At 41.8% G+C, this 24,838-nt stretch overlaps 2 protein-coding genes across 3 annotated transcripts; one reads left to right on the forward strand and one right to left on the reverse strand.

Annotated features, from left to right (window-relative positions):
- The first annotated feature begins 4,848 nt into the window (after positions 1–4,848).
- LOC115742520 (protein NETWORKED 3C) lies at positions 4,849–8,393 on the forward strand. 2 transcript variants are annotated; one of them, XM_030676857.2, is made up of 3 exons: positions 4,849–5,011; positions 5,589–5,730; positions 7,422–8,393. In XM_030676857.2, the coding sequence occupies exons 2-3, from the start codon at positions 5,616–5,618 to the stop codon at positions 8,183–8,185; spliced, it is 879 nt and encodes a 292-aa protein (XP_030532717.2). In that variant the 5' UTR covers positions 4,849–5,011; positions 5,589–5,615; the 3' UTR covers positions 8,186–8,393. The 2 variants fall into 2 exon arrangements, with proteins under 2 accessions (XP_030532717.2, XP_048138859.1); XM_048282902.1 differs by having other exon boundaries at positions 4,849–5,004; positions 5,586–5,730.
- Positions 8,394–8,957: 564 nt separating this feature from the next.
- LOC115742521 (classical arabinogalactan protein 26) lies at positions 8,958–9,890 on the reverse strand. The gene is made up of 2 exons (XM_048282903.1): positions 9,069–9,890; positions 8,958–9,008 (listed from the first exon to the last, which is right to left on the reverse strand). The coding sequence occupies exon 1, from the start codon at positions 9,640–9,642 to the stop codon at positions 9,169–9,171; it is 474 nt and encodes a 157-aa protein (XP_048138860.1). The 5' UTR covers positions 9,643–9,890; the 3' UTR covers positions 8,958–9,008; positions 9,069–9,168.
- Positions 9,891–24,838: the final 14,948 nt, after the last annotated feature.

Here is a 24,838-nt window from a genome sequence, read left to right on the forward strand (position 1 = left end):
GATTCATCGATGCTTCTCTAAATAGAGGAGTGTTGGAGGTGTAACCGAGCTCATTAATTTTGGTTTTATTGGGATAGAGGGGCTTCATAAGCCAATAGGGGGGAAGGGATTCTTTCTCATGAGCTTGACTCTGTTCAGATACTAATCAGCTTTGTTCTTACTTTATGGCTAGTTAAATGAACATTGGATGGTTTCGACCCAAAAAATTATATACATACCGATCCACAAACTTGATTCGATGGGTTTTATCCCGCCTCGGTCCTCATTCGAGTGGTAGGTCATCATAATATCCTATTCAAGGAAAGGGGTAACCCAAACTTGCTCTATATATTCCTCTTATTAAATTTGAACCCTACATGGAATCTAATTTGTTCTGATGAGGGTTTGGTCGGGTCGAGAATCGGGTTCTAGACCGACGTTTGCTTCGAGGTCCAGTGGACATGGACAAATTCTTTGGGCTACGCCGAAACTGGGCTTGATGAATCGCAAGACTTGGGCTCGGCCCGTGATAGTTGAGCTAAGACCCGGCCCTTTTAGGATTCGTCGCGGCGACCTATATAAATAGAAACCCTAAATTCACTTCCTCCAGCTCCCGTCGTCGACGCAAAGCTTCCTCTCCTGATCCGTGCGTTTCTCGTTCATTCTCGTCATTACTTTCTCTTTCGTCCCCAGAATTGAATTGGATCTTCCAGTGGATTTTTACGCTGGAGGCTCTGTGAATCGTTCTTTCCTTTTCTTCTGCGATCTTGCCTTGGTGATTTCCGGACTCGATGATGAGAGAGATTTCGGCAGGAGCGGCCCGCAACAAATTATGCGCACCGTGCGGGATTTCGATCGTCGAATCCCGACATGGGTTGTGGGTCTCCGTGAAGAACGTGCCAAAATGCTAATCTGAGAGTTCCTTCTTTCTTCTATCTCTTTGTATGTCTCGTCGTTTGTCGCTGTGATTGGATGTCTGCGATTCGATGGCTCTCGTCTCGCGGACGATGCTTGCATCTAAACTGCGAAGGCTTGGCTCGGTCCTAGAGGTTTTCAGTCGGGACCCTTGGATTTGAGGAGAATTATTTTTCAGGATGCGACCGGGTTGGTCAAATCGGATCCCCGACGCCCGCACAGACTTTGTAATCGGGTTTTGAGATATGACGAATTGTTTGCCACTTTGAGACGGTGAATCCAATCAAGTTTTGTAGTGTTGGGAAAATAGTTCTCCATGTAAGGTTCGGTTGGTGAAAATTAACTTTCAAAATAATTTTAATTCAGGAAAATATTTGAAAATTTTTTATGAAAATTATTTTTCTTGATTATTTTATTTTCATGAAGCGAACAATCGCAAAATTGAGAAAAATATTTTTCTGAAAGTTAATTTTTACGCCTAAACACTAATGATTTATCCAAGTTCTCGGGAATCTTGTGGCGAAATGGTGTTGCCGCCCGACAGGACATGCAATTAGCTAAGTCAAGATGATGCAAATCGATCATTTGGCTTGAGATTTCGGACATAATTATTGACTAGGTTTGATTATTGAGATAGATATTTAGATGGCTTTTCAAAGAGAGATCTGAGAGAAGATGGCGGTGGACATTTGGATGAGAATAGAGGATGAAAAGGAGTGTAGTAGTTAGTTTTAACGGTTATATAAGGCTATCCAGCACCTACATCAAATAAGGCTATATTAGATAAATAAATAAAAAAAAAAATCCTAAGATTGCGTTTAATCGTCCAGATTTTTAGTTAGGATAGGATTATGATAAGAAATATAAGGATTTTGTTATATCCTATCTACTGTTTGGTGAACTATGGATTTAAAGTCGGATGAGCAGAGACAAGTCGCGATCGAGATTGACTTTATAAACATCAGTATGCTTTAGAAATTATTCAACGATGAGTTTTGATGAGTGAATAATTCTTGAGTAGACATTTGTGCCATTGACGGAGTAGACCCGTAGAATTGTGGTCTTGATGTGGAGTTGAATCATTTGAGAATGATTCACCGGCCTTATTCGTTGTCTTGTCGAATGAATAAATAATTACTTGATTTGGAGTCGGATCCTTTGGGAATGACCCGTTGGCCTTACTCGTTGTCTTGTTGAGTGAATAAATAAGGAGAAAATTATCAAAAAAAGCATAAGTCTATTGCAATTGTATCAATTCAATATTAAACCTTTTTATTTTACCGATTCGATCATAAATCTTTTGCAATTATGTCAATTCGATCCATCCCGCAAATTTTGGCCTACCGGCGCCGACGTGGACACCGACTAGCCAATGACGTAATATTATAATAATTTTTTTGATTTTATAATTTTCCTTTTTTTTATTTTTTTCCTCCACTTTTCCTTCCCCTTCCCTTTCCCCCCTTCCCCTTCCCCTTCCCCATCCCCATCACTATTCTAGTTCTTCTTCATCGGTTGCCGAACCTTCGCTACCGACCGGAAGACCACGGGCGAGGCTCTCGTCGACCTCGCCATGGCTAGGCAAGGCGAGCCTTGCCGGCCTAGATCCGGCAAGGTCAAGCCTTGCCCGGCCTTGAAAATTACAGATCGGATCGGAAAATCCAACTTCGTTTCTATCGATTTGGACCATCATTGTGACACTTAGGTTTGTTTCCTTGTCTTTTGCTATGACGCTCCTATTCCTCCATGAAACTAACCCCCGTTGAAGGATTCCAAATCCCCCGATCCGTAATTTTCCCAACCCGCATTTGGCGAGGCTTGACCTCGCTAGGCCATGAAGACCTGCGAGAGCCTTGCCGGTCATTTGCTGTGATCGTCCCTAGTCGTCTAACCTCGTTGGTCGTCCATGGTATTAGAAACTCTCGTGGGCACGGGAGAATAGGGGAAAGTGGAAGGAAAAATTCAAAATTCAAAATTCAAAATTCAAAATTCAAAAAAACTTTAAAAAATTATTATAATATAAGGTCGTCAGCCGGCCGGTCAAAATTCGTCGGATGGACTAAATCGGCAAAAAAATAATAATTTAGAATTGAATTGGCACAATTACAATAGATTTGGATTTTTTTGGTAATTTTTCCAATAAACAAGTGTTAAGATAATCCAATTATTCCTTCTCTTTTTGCTAGTTGAAGATGCACTCAATTCGGGTCGTCCAATAGAGCTCTTTCGAATGTTGAGACCCTTTTTGAAAGTCGATGATAAATCTTGAGTTCTTCATAACATGTCGAAACCCCTTTCAAATGTTGGGAAATGTTTGAGCAGTTAAAAATGAAGAAACGTAATCTCATATCACGCCAAAAAATCGATTAAAGAATAAGATTGTGGAGATACTCAACTTTGTGATCGGAGATCCTAGCCTAGTGTCACCGGAGAGGCAGCCACACTTCACAAATGCCGCAGCTGGAGAGGCGTACCCCTTCTAAAGAGGTGGCCCAATGGGGCGGAGAGGCGGCCCAACATGGAGGAGATGCGATGGTTATGGAAAAAACACGATTTTCCTTGTGTCGACTCTCTTGAAAAATCATATTCTAGTCAATCTCATCTCCTCCCTTGGGATTTTTTTTATCCTAGCTATATTCCTCTTTATCCTATTTTAGATAGATGATAAACACATAATAGGATAAAACATATCATATCTTGGCTTTTATATCCCGGTGACTTAACCCCGTCTAAAAGGGGATTTTGAAAAGAAAAGGAAGATGCTTTTCCTATTTAAGTAAAAGCCCAATTCGCTAAAGCATGAGTAGCTCCATGTTGGGCCTACAAGTCCTCGCCAAACACCACCCTGGATTGTGTTGAAGTGGGAAGCGGTAATCTGCTACGAAATGCCGAGTACTCCAAGGGCAAAGACCTTTTCGATGGATGGCATCGATTAAGTTTTTACAATCGCTTTTAGAAGCCACTGTTCTGATGCGAAGTGATTGAGCATAATTGCAAGTGAGAAAAAGAGTTGCGGCTCCGACTTCTCTTCCTCTTCTCGTCCAAGGTTGGACAAATGAGCCACTAGCCGATCGTCCAATAATGCATGAGGCTCCTTGATTATCTTTTCACGCGCTATCTATATTCAACTTCTAACCCTTGATCAGACGGGGCGGAGCCAAGAGTCCGTCCTTTCCTCTATATAATCGTGATTGTTTTTTTTGGGTAGGTGTTGTTTGATCTTAAAAGCTGATAAAGATCCGGCACAAAACCATGACTCAATACGGCATATAGTGACTGAGAGTTCAAGGGGAATCGCAAATCTCCGTAAAAGCTAATAATCGTGATTGTTCCTTTCCAGTCATTCTTTATTACTATTATTAAGGTAATAGAAGTTGCTATTCACTACCCCATCAGGTAAGAACAATCTTTCCACTGTCTCCCTCTTACAATTTCATTTGCATTGGCGTTAATATTTCCTAAAATCTATTTTCCTATAAACTTTAAACGTAGTTATTGAGATCACGGTGTGCCTTGCCACGAAACAGAGTGCTCATGGCAGAAAGGATTTTTATTATTAATACTATTTTTGTCTATATTGACATAAAGGGAGTGACCGTCTAGACAAGATTCTTAATCGAGTGTATTTAATGAAGCTTTAGAAGTGCCATTGTCTCTTGAAATTCCTAAATCATTGCGAAATTTGCTAAGGTTAATTGCGCCGCTTTCCCTTGACAAAAGAGTATGGAGGGGCAAGAATCATAGCAATGCTCCATGGCTGCCAGAATAATAGACATAAAGCTTTGCCATTGTTTTGAACTCGTAGGCGAGGCTAATCGCATCGGTCTACCACGTCGGATTGGATTGAAGAGGCCATGATCTTTTTGGATCCTCCTTTTGAAAAAATTGAAGAATAAGGAAAAAGGGATATGGAGAGAGAGACAAACACAGTCGCAAACTTCGAGGAACTCAAATTCGGCCGCAAGTCCAAAAGTCACATCACATATGATACGAGGAGGGAGAGAGATTGGGCTTCGTGTCAACGGACAAGCCAACACCGAGCTTAGACAGACGCTCCCACCGTCTGCGAGTCTCGCTTTGGAGAAACCGAAGGCACTCCGTTCCTTCCTCCATCAAGGTACTCTCTCTCTCTCTCTCTCTCTCTCTCTCTCTCCCTTTCTTCGACTTCTCTTCACTCTCCTCCTGTACGCAACTCAGAGATCGGTCAAATAAGCAAGCAACTTGTGAGTTTGATATGTTTTTGGGGCTATTTAATGCGTTCTATCTTTTGAATTTAGAAGGGACTTGAAGCCCAGATTTCTCTGCTCTTGTTTCGATGGATTTGGTGCTTAAAGTTCTTGCCTTTTCCGTTTCTTCTGCTTCCCAGTTTTTCATTTTTGTTGGTAGTCATGGTCAAACTTGCCATTTTTTTTTTTTTTTTGAAGATTGGAGAATTCCCTCTTTTGCTTAGAGGTAAAAAGACCAATTTTTTTGGACATTTCATGGCATCAGTTTCCATATTGGGCTTGATTCTTTTCCTTTATGATCACTCCTCATTCAGTATTTAAGCCCCAACCAACTGCTTCGAAGGTTGAATGCAATCTGAGCTCTTGTCTCATACGCTGAAATTCAGAGCATTTCTCGATTCATCTGGCTCGCCTTTCTTTTGCTTTTATAACCCTCCTTTTTTGATCTCTTTTCGCTGGCATTTGAAGGTAAGGTACAAGAAAGTTGGAGAGAAAATGGTGGGGATGGTGATGACGATGAAGAAGCAGCCCTCGCATTCGCAGTGGTGGTGGCTCGACAGCCACCACACCACAACCAAGCGTTCACCGTGGCTTCAGTCCACACTATCAGGTACGAAATGGGGGAAAAAAGAAATCTCACCCTCTGGTTAGTGATTTTCTGTTCTATCGTCTCTCTATGAGAACTCGAAATCAACCCTACAAAAAACAAAAAAGAGAAGGGAAAAAAAGAAGAAGAAGATATGGCTGACATTTTGCTGTTCTTGACCGTTGGGTAGCGTGTCCCCTTTAGTTTCATATTTGAAATTTCGAATTGTCTGTCTTTCTTTTGTTTCTTTCAGCGCCTACCTTTTCTGGTGGGGCATATTGACTGGCAAGTGAGAGATTACAGGCAATGGTGGTTAACTTGATGTTGGGTAACTCTTGTGGGTAGATTCATTTGCATCTAGTGCTCACAAAAGTCCATGATCTGTGAAGGGATGAAATTTGCAGTAATCCACAGTGGGGCCGCTGTGACTTTCTATGATTATTAATTAGAAAGAAGTAGTGACAGAAGTGCTGGATCCATGTGAGAGAGTTACACAGCCTTCCACTTCCACTGGTTGATCTCCATCTACCATGTGATATTTCCAGTCTAGACATACCAATCTCGACAGCATGTGCCCTTTTGTGTTTGTGTGTTTGTGTGGGAGAGAGATTGCGGTGATGGAGGGGGGTCCTCACCGCACAAAATCAATGGTGGCTGCAATTTTGTTACTAAATGGGCTTTAGAGAAAGGGAGATTTTCCTGAATCCAGGCCCAGGATTCATACTCTTGACTCGTGACTCTCATTTTGATTCTGTGGATTTGTGGCAACTCATTCTTGGTTGAAACTTCTCGTGGCTGTTGATGTCGTTTATGCGCATGAGACTTGGCCTTCGACATTGTTCCTTTTCTCATCTTGATTCCGCTTGCTATCGCCAAAGCTTGTGGATGATGCTAGTTTTGGACCCATTTTGTCTAGGCAGAAGTAAAAGTAACTATGAGTCTATGACACTGCACAGTTTGATTTATATCTTTTCATTTTAGTGATAATTTTAATTTAATTTATGTTCTGGACACTGAGCATCTCTCATATAGAAGCTGGATTTATTTCTTTGGGTGTTCCATTCTGTTCTGTTACCTGAGGCCCACAAGGCACTCAGCTCCTCAATTTTAGCAGCGGTCTCTGAAACTTCACTCATCAATTAGTTGTCACTAAGATCACTCTTTATGGTCTAATGATCTGTTGGGCCCATGGCAATCTACTTAAGGGCAAGCTTTCCTAGATATGATGATGAATCTGTTGATGGAATGCTTCAAGGTGAATTACATTTCTCATCTGCTATTTCCATTGCTTTTAGGGGCCTACTTGTTTTTCTATGTGCTTCTTCCATCTTACTTGAAGCATAACCACAAAGAGACTGACTTTTTGTTTGTGAGAGATTTTTTTTTTTTGGTCGGATTGTTTGTGAGAGTTGATGGGTCCGTTTTTGTTGATAAAGTATGGAGCTCGTTAATAATATGGATAAAAATGTTTCTAGTGAAGTAGTAATCATGTTCTGCCTTCACAATGGAGCTTCCTTACTTTCTTCGAATCAATTTATTGTTGTATTGTAGACTGGGCAGCTCTAGGAATTTTTGGATCCCAAGTAAAATCCATAACTTGTAAATATAGGTTGTCATCTCTTTATAGTCCATCTGTCCTAGTTGTGCAATCTTCTTGGACAAAGCTGCGATCCTGAACCTGCTGACAAAGATTGCTCTCTGTGCCCTTCATCCAGAGCTAGATGACAAGACAGAAGCGATGCTGAAGCTGATCGAGGGAGACGCGGACTCTTTTGCTCAGCGAGCAGAGATGTACTACAAGAAGAGGCCCGAGCTGATGAGCATGGTGGAAGATTTCTACCGCGCGCACCGCCTTTTGGCTGAGCGGTATGACCAGCTCAAGTCTGAAGCGGGGACTCGCCTCCTGACAACTGTCGGGTCACCATTTTCCTGTAACAAGTATCGCCATGAGAAGTCAATGTCGGCCATGGACCAAAACTACGACAGCTACTCCGAGTCCTTTGAGCACGAGAACACTGAATCCGAAGTCGAGGATCCTGAGGAGGAGGAAGTAACCGGAGGCAGGCGCCAGGACACCGAATCCGCGGGACATAAGCCCTGTCAGAAGAATGAAACCGTGGCTTCTCACGAAAAGGACGACGCCCAGGCCCACGAAGAGACGAAAGAAGAGTCGGGATCGAGCTGGTTCAGCGAGGACGAAGTGAAGAAGCTGAAGGAAGAAATAGAGAGGCTCAGGGAGGAGAACAGTATGCAGAAGGAGAAGCTGGTGCAGAAGGATGAAGAGAAGAGGGAGGTGATAAGGCAGCTGAGTCTGACTTTGGGAGTATTGAAGGATGACAATGTGAGGCTTAAGAAGCACATTGTTGCTAGAGCAGCCAAGAAGTTTAACCTCTTTGACTTTGACAAATTGAAGGGTGGATTTCTGGGGAAGCTGTTCAATGGGTCTTCACAGTCCCCACCAACAGTTGTGGCTCTGTAGATGGGTATGTCTTGTAACATAATTAGTATATGAACATGTACTGAGAGTGCTTTATAATCAAGACTTAAAAGCATAGTTAGGGTCATAATTAAAAAATGTCTGTTTCGTTTCTCAATCATTAGGTTTGCTTTCATATGATCAGGTTGTAATAGTTATGTAATCTTTTACAGCTGTAGCTTAAATGATATATGGCATGATTAGGCAAGTCTATTAAGCGCGCATGTGCTGTTGCAGATTAACATCATTATTCAATCCCAAGCAACATTGTCCTCTTCATCTTTCCACCGGCAGTTCCTCTTCTGAACTACCTAATCCCACTTTTACTTTTTCCCTCATTGAAACAAGGGCCCTCTTTTTAGTACCTTATCTTTGGTCAATTGGATAAAAATTAGCCACTGTGATTTCGTGTGATGTGAATTTCCTAATGTTAAAGTGAGAGAGAGAGAACTAGTGATACTAACAGTTGAAGTGACAGGCAAAGTCACCATCTTTTACGACGGTGGCTAGGCAGAATTCACATTAGACACCCACTTTACCAGAATTCAGAGTCTGCCAGAGCACAGGATTAAGAATCAAAGTGAATTTCCTACAGTGAAGTGGCAGTGGCGATGCTCAAAACACTTCAATACCAACAAAGAAAGATGAACAAGGAGCACATGCCAAGAGACCCCCAACCACTCCCAAAAGGGCCTGCATGGGGCTCACTAGCTCTTTGTTTTTTTCGGTTTTTTTCCACTCTCTTCCCGATTAGAAAAGAGCACAATAAGAACAGTTAACTAAAGAATAGCAATTATTTTATATAAGCAGGGATAGAATTGCTGTCCTATGACAAACTTACATTTGTGCCATACACTTCGTTTGCCAAGAAAAAAAGAATTCTCACATACAAACAGGTACTATGAATTGTAAAAAGCGAATCTTGAATCTGCAATGACGAGAGTAAAGCAAAAGCACCCACTTGGGCAGACTGCAAATTTTTGCACTCACATGACAGGAAGCAACACCAAGCACAATGCTACTGACGAACAGAGGACTGCTTCCACAAACGAATTCCCAACCCTTGGCGAGGCCGAGACCGGCAAGGCGCCCGATGGAGGCAACGCGGTGTTGGGCCCGGGAGCGAGCATGTCGTCTGGGTTCGGCGGGCTTGGGCTGGACGGGATTATAGGCTGCGTGGACGCGGCAGGGGCGGCTGCCTCGCTGCCAGGGGAGGGAAGGAGCGGGGCGATGTCGGGGGACAATGCCGGGGAGGGAGCGAGAGGGGAGGATGGGAGGAATGACGGGGCAGCCGAGACGGTGGTGGAGGTGGAGGACTGAGGGGCGACGCTGGGTAGCGTCGCTGGTGCTGCAGAGATGGTGGAGAAGAGCAGCTTCTGGGGCGAGGCCGAGGTGGCCAGCGAAGCGTAGGACAGGGAGAGCATGAGCATTGCCAAGAGCGACCCACCTAGAGGAGCCATTGAACGATGGAGTAATCGCAGGTCCTCTTCTTAGGAAACTCTTGTGAATTGTCTGAGTCCCAGAAACAGAGGGAGACAGAGAGAGAAGGATGATGCGGGAATTATGAGGATAAAGTGATGAGGCTATGATCGAGCATCATTATAGGTAGAGAGAGAGAGATGGATGGATCACGGAGAGGACAGAAGGTTATTGGGATCCGTCTGTGATGATTCCCAGCTCTGCAACGCGACACTTCCACACTAGATGACAAAGTGGGTGTCTGGTTTTATCTCTCCAGGGATGCACATGAACGTCTGAGGTGTCTTGTCTTTCAACCTTTACTTCCAGAGCTATATAAAATACTGAAATGTTCATCAGGAAGACCAATGTTTTCTTCCCTTTGTGGAATTCGATTGGAATTTGCTTTACCCCTCTAAAACATGACAAGAAATCATTAATTAAAGGCGACGTGCACAGTACATGCAGCTGATCCCCATCAGCTCCATCCAATTGCATTATATGCCCAGAAAAGAACAACGAACCAGGCTGTACGTGTGGCTTCTCAGCCATTTTAGTAGGCCCCGAGAAGTGCAAAGAGCACGCGGCCACAACTGGCAACCTGGTTTCTCAGAATCTGCACGGAGGGAAAACTCCGCCGGAATCATGAACGAACTTTCAGGGCTTTTCTTTCTCTTTTGGGGTTTTCGGTTGTTGCTCCTTTTGGCAGATGAGAGACTTTGTAGTTTGACTGAAGCTTAAACTGATCATCTGCATGATTTTGTGATGAATTTCTTTGAACGAGGATATATAGCTCGGAGACGTAGAGCAAAAATTTGTTTATTTGCATCAAGCTTTCGGGAGGGGCTCGCTCAAGACTTACTCGAACAATTATTCAATATTCCCTTGAGAAAGTTCATAAAATTAGTTCATCGAGTGAAGTGGCAAACATGCCGGTCCATGTCGTATCACCACATTTATATTGTCTATTCATATCGTTACCAAAAAGGTTCAACGCGATTAAAAGAAAAATCTTTTTTTTAATTAAAAATTTAGATGGGAACTTATCAACTTTTGCTAGTTTTCAAGAACCGATTCTTGGGTGGGTAACGTTGGTTTCGAGTCGGGTCGGATATTGGATCGAGGAGTCCTGGTTCAAGCCTTCCCACGATACTCAATTGAAGGGGTTGTCTCCAAGTGAGGTGAATACTTATTAACAGCGGTTCCTAGCCCATATTATTTTAAGTTTCCGCCTGTTTCTTGAGAACCCTAATTTGAAATAAGCGTCTTCTTAAAACTCGTACATCCAAAGCTCCTCTCGATATTTCATGTGATTAATGAACGGAGATCATATATGGTAAATATAGAAAGTAAATCAATCATTTTTTTTTATAGTCAAATAAGATTTCTTATACCTACTAGCACAAGAAATTATCAGAAACTAAAAGTTTGAACAGCTTCAATCTTTGAAAGAACTGGATATAAAAAAAAAAAAATTTTTTTTTTTATCGAAACTAAAAGTTTGAACAGCTTAAAAAGAACGAGAAAAAATGCAGAAGTACCCTAGACTGCTGCTTGTACTTTTAGACCCTCTCCTTTCCTTTTTCTCTCCTTTTGGTACAAAAAGTTCTTCCTTTTTCCTCTATAGGCTCTCCCAATAATTTGAAAAAAAAAAGTTTTTTTTTTTGGTTTTGTATATTATGTTCTTCTTATGGGCCATATCGATCTCTTTCATTCCTTCCTCTTGGGCCTAGAATTGGAAGTGGGCCACCGGCCCATCAGCTTGAATGTGTCCGAAAGCATCCGTCCATCGATTTTACCGGAGATTACACATGAAGAGAGGACTAGGGGGTGATCATGCCCTGCCCTTTCTTCTTTTCTGGCTCTCAAGTCTCAACAAATCTTGACTCGGCCTAACCCCGGTTTTTAATTTGACATCGAACCAGCCCAAACCCGAGTCTTAAAATTCAATTTGCGCGAGTCACACGCAACAATGTGTGGTCGGGCGGCGTTGACTTTCCGTTTTGATTGAATGATAAAGCCGTATCGATCAATTGCTAATCGAGCATTGACTTAGTTTAGTGGCCATTTACAAGCGCAACTACAAATAAAAGCATCTTAATAGGCTCTTTTCCTTTTCGCTCATCCAAACCCAACCCCACTAACCAAAACATTACAATCACGAAGACGAGAGGAAGAAATGCCTTCACAAGTCGGATTTCCTTTGCCGAGCATTGACCCCGAGCCGGTTAGTTTAGTATTTCGAGATGACAAATTCCGCCATTACAAATTCCTTGGCAAATGATACTTCGGTATTATTATTGACATAAAAAGTAGAACAAGTCCGAGGTTCAATATTTGGATTTGGATAGGCTTAAGGGCTTGAATCTTTAATTGTTTTGTTGGTTAATTCCGGTGATTTATATCATATATATACACACGCGCGCCCTACGAAATTCATTAATATGCTTTCCTCATATATGAATATTACCCACGCATGAACGGGTAATCTCCCAAAGTTATATGAACTTTCCATATAAAGAGGGCCTTTTTGAGATATGATGACAACTTTTGGTGTGATCATGCTATATTTTCTTGCAAGTTACTTCGTCTTTGTCCCCGGACTGACGCCTCTTTTTGTAACCTATGTCGCATGAATGATCACTTATTCAATTCTCATACATATATATATGGATGATGACGTGGCAGCAGTAGCGTACCAAGGGTATATTCATTTGACTCTCCATTGGATCATTGTGAGTTGCAACCATGTGTATTTTCTCTTATTTTATTGATAGTTGTAATCATGGGTACTCACGTTATAGCGGAAACAAAAATTGGGGGGGGAGGGAACATGATACAAATAGTTTTTGAATTTTGACCTAATGTGCAATGTCATTCTTAGATTCTTAATTTGCTTAATGTAATTTCTTAACTATCTGTTGGTAAATGTTCAATTAGTTCCTGAACTGTGAAAAAATGATGTAAACAAAAAGGACTACATTGACAATTTACTCATGATTTAGGGATCACGTTGAATAAATTAAAAGTTTAATGATGGGATTGTACATCGAGTCAAAGTTCAGGAACCATATTGCACAATTTAATAGTCTAAAGACGACATTACATATTGACCCAAAATTCAAGAATCATTTGCGTTATTATCACAAAAGGAAAAAAAATCAAGTATTTGAGTCCATTAACGTGAAGTGCGGTTGGGTATTTTCTCTATTTTGAAAAGTGTATCAAGATCCATTGAAAATGGATTGAAATCCCTCACTTTCCTTCACAAGTCATCAACTTGGAACAAGCTTTATTTAAACTAATCAAAGAATCATGCGATGGTTCACCTAATTAATCGTAAATTATGTTTTATCAATCATTCTTCTTCTTCTTTCTCCTTTCAAAGAAGATGAATTTGTTACGTGAGCTGTCGCGTGACATTTCCTAGATGATTAGATGGATGGATCTCTTGATGATGTGGAAGCATCTGAAAAATATCGTACTCGTTCACATGATGAAAGATAACTAACTGACTGGAAGATGTGAAGGAAAGCAGACGTGACGAACACCATAATAACGCCGGACTCTTTAAGTAACAGCCACTTGAAAACCGACACGTGGCACATCCATCCGTTCGATGCATTCTTAGAAACTCGGAAGGGAGAAACCGACTGTAACATGTAGAACTTCAGATGTCTACATTAGTAATTTCCGATCAAAATTGATCAAGTGGACGCAATTACCATAACGTTAAAAGGTTTAGAACTTAATTAACAAAATAAAAAGGTTTATGTCTGAATTGGCAAAACCGCAATAGGTCTGAAATTTTTTGGACAGCTTTTCCTTGGTCTATTAGACTTAAGCCTACGTAGAAATGAAGTTTGTTGTTTTGTTGCATGCAAAGATAATACTGAAATTCCTTGTATTCAGATTGCTTAATGATTTTTTTTTTTACTTGGATCAAAACCCATCTAGTAAAATTGAAAGGTAAGTGCTGAAAAATTAAATACTGAATTTTGAGGGATGATAATCTTAAGCTCCAGAAGTAAAATGAATCAGTTATTAGATGATAATTTAAAGTCTACAAGTAACTTTGTTGAATTTCTTTCCAAAGATAGAACGATGATAGCTATTGTTAGGTTTCACCGATGTATTTGACGAGGTTTTAGTTGTCGCCAATTAATTTTGCTATCGAATGAATTGAGTAACCCCGACTTACCACATTAAGTAGATTTCAACTTCATCGAGTGCGTTAAGTCAAGCCGATCCGATTGGTTTTTCCACCGGGCCTAGTCACAAAGACCGTGAAATGTCACATACAATCCTCGTGTCGTCCTTTTTTTTCTCCTTCCCTTCGGAGAGCTTTTTCCCCCAAATCCCGATCTGATTCAAACCCAACCTACATGACGCGACCACCATGGAGAATCATTATACGGACCCGCCGCAAGTCTCATCCTCAAAAAACATGTTCCTACCCAATTCTTATTCAGCAAGGTTGCTCCTTTTAGACCACATTAAAGTTCACATTGCGACCTTTTCTCCAAAAGGCAAGTCCAAAGTTGGCTCAAAAGGACACATTGGCAAACACATTCATCGGTGACGTTCTCGTTGGGCAACCGCGTCACCTCGGGAATTCAATGATGAAGAGGCCAAGTCAACAAAATCAAACAGACTAGTGTCCCCCAAAAAAAAAAAAAATAAATAAATAAATAAATGATTAAAAATAAAGACAAATCACCAAAATGAAAACAAAGAGATGAAAAGGTGAAAGAGGCATCATTCGAGACGGTCCGTCTCGTTGTCCCGCACGACAAGTTGCTTTTTGCAATTGGGGTGCCGAATGTTTCGAGAGCATCGGCGAAATTATTTCTAATTAGTTTTTAGGGCAGTAAATATCGTTAAAACGTGGGTTATTATCACCACTCTAAATAATAAGTTATTCCTAATTGCGCTACGTGTAATTAGTGCTCTTGAAATACCCGTTAATTTTTCTTATTCGAATGTTACTTCATATTTTTTTTCCATCGATTTTTTTTTTCATTTTTATTCGAAAGAATTTCAAATAAAGTCCTGAAATGCCTTTATTTTCTCAAAAGATGACTCAGAATTATGACGGTTTCGGATAAAGATTTGAAATGGCCATGTCGGTTTTAAATAAGGATCTGACCTCGCTAGCCGATCAAATATTCTTGCCGGTCAAGTACATTTTGCTCTTTGACAAAAAGAAAAGGACATTTTGTTCAAAGACTATTTAAATTCCAAATTATCCATTTATTTTTTGTTCTATTTTTTTCTCATTTTGGTTTTTTTGTCTTTATTACGATTGGCGAGGGCGGGCCTTGCCAGATTGAGCGTGGGCGACCCACGCCATGCCTTGTCCTAGCATCATCGACGGTCGATCATCGCCCGAGACCGGTCACCGGCTAAGAGGAAAAAGAAATTCTTAAAAAGTACAAAGGCGAAAATGTTTTTGATCCATTGAAAGATTTGGCTGGGACTCCTTTTTTATTTTATTTTATTTTTTTTCAGAAAGCGAGGATATTTCATATCCTTATTTACAAAATTTTTTGTTGGTTGGAGAATTTTCCCTTTGTATTCAAATTTTGCTTCATAGAGCTTAAAGTGACAAATAAAAATCATCCCGTCTAAGACGAAAGGTCACATCTACAAGTTTGGTGATGAGTCGGGCTTCATTTAGTGCATATGGCACACATCATCATGGCACGAGTTGGCAATGGGAGTGAGCAAAAAAGACCGCCCGAATCGGGACCGCCCGGATCAGATCGGGACCGATGGTCCGATTCCCAATTTTAGGGGGATCCGGTCTGGTTCTCGATTCCTAAAATTGGAATCGGTAACCGGGCGGTCCGATTCTCGGTTCTAGGGTTCAGGACCGGACCGGACCGATGCTCCTTTTTTTTTTTAATTTTTTTTAAAAACAAACATAATGTTTACTTGTTGTTTAGATTTAGGTCATTTAGGGTTCGATCCAGAGCTGCCAATTGAAGAGGCCTTGACTCCGCCGAGCTTGTGGTACGCCGGCCCTTGTTTCCTCGACCTCGAGCTCGATCGCGTCTTCTATCAAAGTGTGCATCCATTTTTCGGAACCACGGACCGGAAACCCTTAGAACCCCTTGGGAACCGGACCGGACCGACAATCCGGTCCCGTTCCCGTTCCAAAAGTGGCCGGTTCGGTCTGTGATTTCGAAAAGTGTGAATCGGGACCACCGATCCGTTTCTCGAATTTTTGATGGGAATCGGGACCACCGGTCCGGTTCTCGATTTTTTATGGGAACCGGACCGAACCGGGAACCACTCACCCCTAGTTGGCAACATCCACGTGATAAAGCGACCACCACCGAAAAGGATCGGTACCATGCGATTCAGCGTAAAAGTCTAGTGGATATTGACCCACGACACCCCGGACCACGGCTATTACGATTGTCATCACAAACCGACAGTTACCGAACAACTTCGACATGACTAGTGGCATCGAGCGACTCGTTGTGTACGCGAGTGTTCTTACAAAATGAAATAGACTAGTGGCCCCCCCCCCCAACCCAAAAAAACAGTAAATAAATAAATAAATGATTGCAAAAAAGACAAATCATCAAAACGAAAACAAAAAGATGAAAAGGTGAAAGAGGCATTATTCGAGCATGTTCATCTTGTTGTCCCGCACGACAAGTTGCTTTTTGCAATTGGGGTCCTGACTATTTCGAGAGCATCGGCGAAATTATTTCTAATTAGTTTTTAGGGCAGTTAATATCCTTAGAACATGTGTTATTATCACCACTCTAAATAATAAGTTATTTGTAATTGCGCTATGTGTAATTAGTGCTATTGAAATACCCATTAATTTTTCGTATTCGAATGTTGCATTATTTTTTTTTTCATCGATTTTTTTTCTTTATTTTTATTCCAAAGAATTTCCAATAAAGTCCTGAAATGTGTTTATTTTCTCAAAAGATGACTCAGAATTACGACGGTTTCATATAAATGTTTGAAATGACCATGCCGAGTTTTAAATAAGGATCGACCTCGCTAGCTAATCAAATATTCTAGCTGGTCAAGTACATTTTGTTCTTTGACAAAAAGAAAAGGACATTTTGTTCAAACATGATTTAAATTCCAAATTATCCATTTATTTTTTGTTCTATTTTTTTCTCATTACGTTTTTTTGTCTTTATTACGGCTGTCGAGGGTGGGCCTTGCCGGATTGAGCGTGGGCGACCCTCACCATGCCTTGTCCTAGCATCATTGACGGTCGATCATCGCCTGAGACCGGCCACCGGCTAAGAGGAAAAAGAAATTCTTAAAAAGTACAAAGGCGAAAATGTTTTTGATCCAAAGAAAGATTTGGCTGGGACTCTTCTTTTTTTTTTTTTCCAAAAAGAGAGGATATTTCATATCCTTATTTACAAACTTTTTTGTTGGTTGGAGAATTTTCCCTTTATATTCAAATTCTGCTTCACAAAGCTTAAAGTGACTAATAAAAAGCAACCCGTCTAAGACGAAAGTCCACATCTAAAAGTTCGTTGATGAGTCCGGCTTCATTTAGTGCATATGGCACACATCGTCATGGTACGAGTTGGCAAAAGGGGTGAGCAAAAAAGACCGCTTGAATCGGGACAGCCCGGATCGGACCGAGACCGATGGTCCAGTTCCCGATTTTAGGGGGAACCAGTCTGGTTCCCGGTTCCTAAAATTGGAACCGGTGACCGGGCGGTCGGATTCCCTGTTCCTAAAATTGGAACCGGTGACCGCGCGGTCGGATTCCATGTCCTAGGGCCTAGGACTGGACGGGACCGGTCCTTTTAAAATTTTTTTTTTTAAAAAACAAACATAACGTTTACTTGTTGTTTAGATTTACGTCATTTGGGGTTCAATCCAGTGTTGCCAATTGAAGAGGCCTTAACTCTGCCGAGCTTGTGGTACGCTGGCCCGTGTTTCCTTGACCTCGAGCTCAATCGCGTTTTCTATCAAAGTGTGCATCCACTTTTCGACACCACGAACCGGAAACCCTTAGAACCGCCGGGGAACCGGACCGGACCGACGGTCCGGTCCTATTCGCGGTTCCGAAGGTGGCTGGTCCGGTCCACGATTTCGAAAAGTGGGAACCGGGACCATCGGTCCGATTCTCGATTTTTGATGGGAACCGGAACCACTGGTCCGATTCTCGATTTTTTATGGGAACCGGATTGGACCAGAAACCGCTCACCCCTAATTGGCAACACCCATGTGATAAAGCAACCACCACCGAAAAGGATTGGTACTATGCGATTCAGCGTAAAAGTCTAGTGGATATTGACCCACGACACCCCGAACCACAGTTGTTACGATTGTCATCGCAAACCGATAGTTATCGAACAATTTCGCCATGACCAGTGGCATCTAGCGACTCGTTGTGTACTCAAGTGTTTTTACAAAATGAAACAGACTAGTGCCCCTCCCCCCCTCCAAAATAAATAAATAAATAAATAAATAAATGATTAAAAAAAGACAAATCATCAAAATGAAAACAAAAGGATGAAAAGGTGAAAGAGGCATCATTCGAGCCTGTTCGTCTTGTTGTCGCGCTCGACAAGTTGCTTTTCCCAATTGGGGTGCCGAATGTTTCGAGAGCATCGGCGAAATTATTTCTAATTAGTTTTTAGGGCAGTGAATATCCTTAGAACATGTGTTATTATCACCACTCTAAATAATAAGTTATTTCTAATTGCGCTACGTGAAATTAGTGCTATTGAAATACCCATTAATTTTTCGTATTCGAATGTTGCATCATTTTTTTTTCCATCGATTTTTCTTCTTCATTTTTATTCGAAAGAATTTCCAATAAAGTCCTGAAATATCTGTATTTTCTCAAAAGATGACTCGGAATTACGACGGTTTCGGATAAAGGTTTGAAATGACTATGTAAGTTTTAAATAAGGATCTGGCCTCGCTAGGCGATCAAATATTCTTGCCGGTCAAGTACATTTTGTTCTTCGACAAAAAGAAAAGGATATTTTGTTCAAAGACTATTTAAATTCCAAATTATTCATTTATTTTTTGTTGTATTTTTTTCACATTTCATTTTTTTTGTCTTATTACTGCTGGCGAGGGCGGCCCTTGCCAGATTGAGCGTGGGAGACCCTTGCCATGCGTTGTCCTAGCATTATCGACGGTCGATCATCGCCCGAGACTGGCTACCAGCTAAGAGGAAAAAGAAATTCTTAAAAAGTACAAAGGCGAAAATGTTTTTGATCCATTGAAAGATTTGGCTGAGAATCTTTTTTTTTTTTTTTTCGAAATCGAGGATATTTCATATCCTTATTTACAAACTTTTTTGTTGGTTGGAGAATTTTACCTTTGTATTCAAATTCTGCTTCAGAGTGCTTAAAGTGACTAATAAAAATCATCCCATCTAAGACAAAAGGTCAAATCTACAAATTTGTTGATGAGTCGGGCTTCATTTAGTGCATATGGCACATGTCGTCATGGCACGAGTTGGCAATAGGGGTGAACAAAAAAGACCCCTCGGATTGGGACCGCCGGGACCGGACCGGGACCGATGGACCTGTTCCCGATTTTAGGAGGATCCGGTCCAGTTCCCGATTCCTAAAATCGGAACCGGTGACCGGGCGGTCCGATACCCGGTTCTAGGGCCACTCGATACCCGGTTCTAGGGCTTAGGAGCGGATCGGACCGGTCCTTTTTAAAAAATTTTTTTTAAAACAAACATGACATTTACTTGCTCTTTAGATTTAGGTCATTAAGGGTTCGATTCAGAGCTTCCAATTGAAGTGGCATTGACTACGCCGAACTCGTGGTACGCCGGCCCTTGTTTCCTCGATCTCGAGCTCGATCGCGTCTTCTATCAGAGTGTACATCCACTTTTCGGAACCGCGGACCGGAAACCCTTGGAACCACCCGGGAACCGGACCGGACCGATGGTTCGGTCCTATTCCCGGTTCCGAGAGTGGCTGGTCCGGTCCGCGATTTCGAAAAGTGGGAACCGGGACCACCGGTTCGGTTCTCGATTTTTGATAGGAATCGGGACCACCAGTCCGGTTCTCGATTTTTGATGGGAATCGGACCGGACCGAGAACCGCTCATTCCTAGTTGGCAACACCCACGTGATAAAGCGACCACCACCGAAAAGGATCGGTACCATGTGATTCAGCATAAAAGTCTAGTGGATCTCGACCCACGACATCTCGGACCACGGTTGTTACGATTGTCATCGCGAACCGACAGTTACCGAACAACTTCGCCATGACCAGTGGCATCGAGCAACTCGTTGTGTACCCGAGTGTTCTTACAAAATGAAACAGACTAGTGGCCCCCTAAAAAAAAAACAAAAACAAATATAAATAAATGATTAAAAAAAAGACAAATCATCAAAATGAAAACAAAAAGATGAAAAGGTGAAAGAGGCATCATTCGAGCCTGTTCGTCTTGCTGTCCCTGAACGACAAGTTGCTTTTTGTAATTGGGGTGCCGAATTTTTCGAGAGCATCGGTGAAATTATTTCTAATTAGTTTTTATGGCAGTGAATATCCTTAGAACATGTGTTATTATCACCACTCTAAATAATATGTTATTTCTAATTGCGCTACGTGTAATTAGTGCTATTGAAATACCCGTTAATTTTTTGTATTCGAATGTTGCATCATTTTTTTTTCCATCGATTTTTTTTCTTCATTTTTGTTCTAAAGAATTTCCAATAAACCCTGAAATGTCTTTATTTTCTGAAAAGATGACTCAAAATTACGACGGTTTCAGATAAAGGTTTGAAATGACCATGTCGGTTTTAAATAAGGATCCGACCCCGCTAGCTGATCAAATATTCTTGCCGGTCAAGTACATTTTGTTCTTCGACAAAAAGAAAAGGACATTTTGTTCAAAGACTATTTAAATTCCAAATTATCGATTTATTTTTTGTTCTATTTTTTTCTCATTTCGTTTTCTTTGTCTTTATTACGGCTGGCGAGGGCGGGCCTTGCCAGATTGAGAGTGGGCGACCCTCACCATGCCTTGTCCTAGCATCATCGACAGTTGATCATCTCCCGAGATTGGCCACCGACTAAGAGGAAAAAGAGATTCTTAAAAAGTACAAAGGCGAAAATGTTTTTGATCCATCGAAAGATATGGCTGGGACTCCTTTTTTTTTTTTTTCTCGGAAAGCGAGGATATTTCATATCCTTATTTACAAACATTTTTGTTTGTCGTTTCCCTTTATATTCAAATTCTGCTTCATAGAGCTTAAAGTGACTAATAAAAATCATCCCATCTAAGATGAAAGGTCACATCTACAAGTTTGTTGATGAGTCGGGCTTCATTTAGTGCATATGGTACACATCGTCGTGGCACGAATTGGCAATATGGGTGAGCAAAAAAGACCCCCCGGATCGGGACCGGGACAGAGGATCCGGTTCCCAATTTTAGGGGGATTCGGTCGATTCCCGGTTCCTAAAATTGGAACCGGTGACCAGGCAGTCCGATTCCCAGTTCTAGGGCCCAAGACCGGACTGGACCGGACCGGTCCATTTTTTTATTTTTTTTTTAAAAAAGAAACATAACGTTTACTTGTTGTTTAGATTTAGGGCATTTAGGGTTCTATCCAGAGCTGCCAATTGAAGAGGCCTTGACTCCGCCGAGCTCGTGGTACGCCGGCCCTTGTTTCCTTGACCTCGAGCTCGATTGCGTCTTCTATCAAAGTGTGCATCCACTTTTCGGAATCGCTGACCGGAATCCCTTAGATCCGCCTCGGAACCGGACCGGACCGATGGTCCGGTCTTGTTCCCGGTTCCAAGGGTGGACGGTCCGGTCCGCGATTTCGAAAAGTGTGAATCGGGATCATCGGTCCGGTTCTCAGCTTTTTATGGGAATGGGGAGCACCAGTCCGGTTGTTGGATTTTTATGGGAACCGGACCGGATTGGGAACCGCTCACCCCTAGTTAGCTACACCCATGTGATAAAGCGACCACCACCGAAAAGGACTGGTACCACGTGATTCAGCATAAAAGTCTAGTGGATATCGACCCACGACACCTCAGTCCACGGTTGTTACGATTGTCATCGCGAACCAACAGTTACCGAATAACTTCGCCATGACCAGTGGCATCGAGCGACTCGTTGTATACCCGAGTGTTCTTACAAAATGAAACAGACTAGTGGCCCCAACCCCTAAAAAAAAACAAAAACAAAAACAAAAATAAATAAATCATTAAAAAAAAGACAAATCACCAAAATGAAAACAAAAGGATGAAAAGGTGAAAGAGGCATCATTAGAGCCTGTCTGTCTTGTTGTCCCGCACGACGAGTTGCTTTTTGCAATTGGGGTGCCGAATGTTTCGAGAGCATCGGCGAAATTATTTCTAATTAGTTTTTAGGGCAGTGAATATCCTTAGAACTTGTGTTATTATCACCACTCTAAATAATAAGTTATTTCTAATTGCGCTACGTGTAATTAGTGCTCTTGAAATACGCGTTAATTTTTTGTATTCGAATGTTGCATCATTTTTTTTTCCATCGATTTTTTTTCTTCATTTTTATTCTAAAGAATTTCCTATAAACCCTGAAATGTCTTTATTTTCTGAAAAGATGACTCGGAATTATGACGGTTTCGGATGAAGGTTTGAAATGACCATGTCGGTTTTAAATAAGGATCTGACCCCGCTAGCCGATCAAATATTCTTGCCGGTCAAGTACATTTTGTTCTTCGACAAAAAGAAAAGGACATTTTGTTCAAAGACTATTTAAATTCCAAATTATCCATTTATTTTTTGTTATATTTTTTTCTCATTTTGTTTTTTTTTTGTCTTTATTACAGCTGGCGAGGGTGGGCCTTGCCAGATTGAGCGTGGGCGACCCTCGCCATGCCTTGTCCTAGCATCATTGATGGTCGATCATCGCCGAGACCCGGCCACCGGCTAAGAGGAAAAAGAAATTCTTAAAAAGTACAAAGGCAAAAATGTTTTTGATCCATCGAAAGATTTGGCTGGGAATCTTCTTTTTTTTCCCAAAATCGAGGATATTTCATATCCTTATTTACAAACTTTTTTGTTGGTTGGAGAATTTTACCTTTGTATTCAAATTCTGCTTCAGAGTGCTTAAAGTGACTAATAAAAATCATCCCGTCTAAGACGAAAGGTCACATCTACAAGTTTGTTGATGAGTCGGACTTCATTTAGTGCATATGGTACACATCGTCGTGGCACGAGTTGGCAATAGGGGTGAGCAAAAAAGATAGCCCGGATCGGGACCGGCCGAACCAGACCGGGACCGATGGTCCGATTCCCGGTTTTAGGGGGATTCGGTCCGATTCCCGGTTCCTAAAATTGGAACCGGTGACCGGGCGGTCCAATTCCAAGTTCTAGGGCTTAGGACCGGACCGAAACGGTTTTTATTTTTATTTTTTATTTTAAAAACAAACATAACATTTACTTATTGTTTAGATTTAGGTCATTTAGGGTTCGATTCAGAGCTGCCAATTGAAGAGGTCTTGACTCCGCCGAGCTCATGGTATGCTGGCCCTTGTTTCGTCGACCTTGAGCTCGATCGCGTCTTCTATTAAAGTGTGCATCTACTTTTTGGAACCGCGGATCGGAAATTGTTAGAACTGCTCGGGAACCGGACCGGACCGATGGTCCGGTCCGCGATTTCGAAAAGTGGGAGCGGGGACCACCGGTCCGGTTCCCAATTTTTTATGGGAACCGGGACCACCGGTTCGGTTCTCGATTTTTTATGGGAATCGGATAGGAACGGGCACCGCTTACCCCTAATTGGCAACACCCATGTGATAAGGTGACCACCTCCGAAAAGGATCGATGCCGTGCGATTCAGCGTAAGAGTCTAGCGGATCTCGACCCACGACACCCCGCACCACGGTTGTTACGATTGTCATCGCGAATCGACAGTTACCGAACAACTTCGCCATGTCCAGTGGAATCGAACGACTCGTTGTGTACCCGAGTGTTCTTACAAAATGAAACAGACTAGTGGCCCCTCCCCTAAAAAAAAAAAAAAAATAAATAAATAAATAAACGATTAAAAAAAGACAAATCATAAAAATGAAAACAGAAAGATAATAAGGTAAAAGAGGCATCATTCGAGCCGGTCCGTCTTGTTGTCCCCCACGACAAGTTGCTTTTCGCAATTGGGGTGCCGAATGTTTTGAGAGCATTGGCGAAATTATTTCTAATTAGTTTTTAGGGGAGTGAATATCCTTAGAACATGTGTTATTATCACTGTTGAGAAAAATCCCTAGATGGTTTTGAAGTTGACAAAACAATCCAAGTACTCTTGTGTTTTGAGATAATGCCGTGATTTACTTGTTTTGCAGATTATCCTTTGCTGCGGGGATGCACGAGATTGAATCTGGCAAAAAGATTTGGCTCATATATTGTTTCTGAGAGTCTCGGACGCTGGTTCGAGCTCGGACGATGAGCAAAAGGATTTGGCTCGGACGTTGGAATGACGCTCAAGCTCCGAGAGGAGTACTTCACGAGCAGTGAATCGAACTACAAAAGGAATACAAATTGATCTTAATTGATGCATATCAACGGACGCCATCGAGCTGGATCATTCTTAAAGATTCTCGGTGATGGAGATCTATCAAGGATGCGAAACCAAGAAGACAAACAAAGACTTTCCAAATGGAAGAAATCATATATGGAAACCCGGGATTATAATTGTATGGGCGTTTGATCTAAGCGGAGAAAACTTTCCTTTGGCGATCCCCAACGGCTAAGAAATCTTCTTTTGGCAAACATCTCGTCCAAAAGGGTAGATTTGGAGAGATCTCTTCTGGATGCCTTGCAACGGCTAGATTGGAGGCGGAAGAGTATAAAAGACATCTCGAAAATGAAGGGAAAAGAGATCGGCGTAAAGAGGGAAAAGTGTTCATAATTCCTAGATAGAGTGTACTCCATTTCAAACATACTTCTTGATCCATCCATTGTAATTGTGAGGAGGTGTGCACATGAGTGTTGAGCGTTAGGTGTGAATTCCTGCGTGTCAAGGAGATCACCGATCCGTAACCTCCGAGCAACTTACTAGTGGAATCCGGCCGATTGGCTGTCGCCCGAAGAAGTGGACGTAGACTTAACCAAAGCCGAAACACTATAATCTCTCCGTGCAGTTTTCCTTATCTCTTACTCTGATCACTTTAAATATTTTGTGATAGCTAAACTACACACGAACAGCGCGCATCGATCCCATTACATATCC

Source organism: Rhodamnia argentea, chromosome 7 (genome assembly GCF_020921035.1).
Source record: "Rhodamnia argentea isolate NSW1041297 chromosome 7, ASM2092103v1, whole genome shotgun sequence".
Classification (NCBI taxonomy): domain Eukaryota; kingdom Viridiplantae; phylum Streptophyta; class Magnoliopsida; order Myrtales; family Myrtaceae; genus Rhodamnia; species Rhodamnia argentea.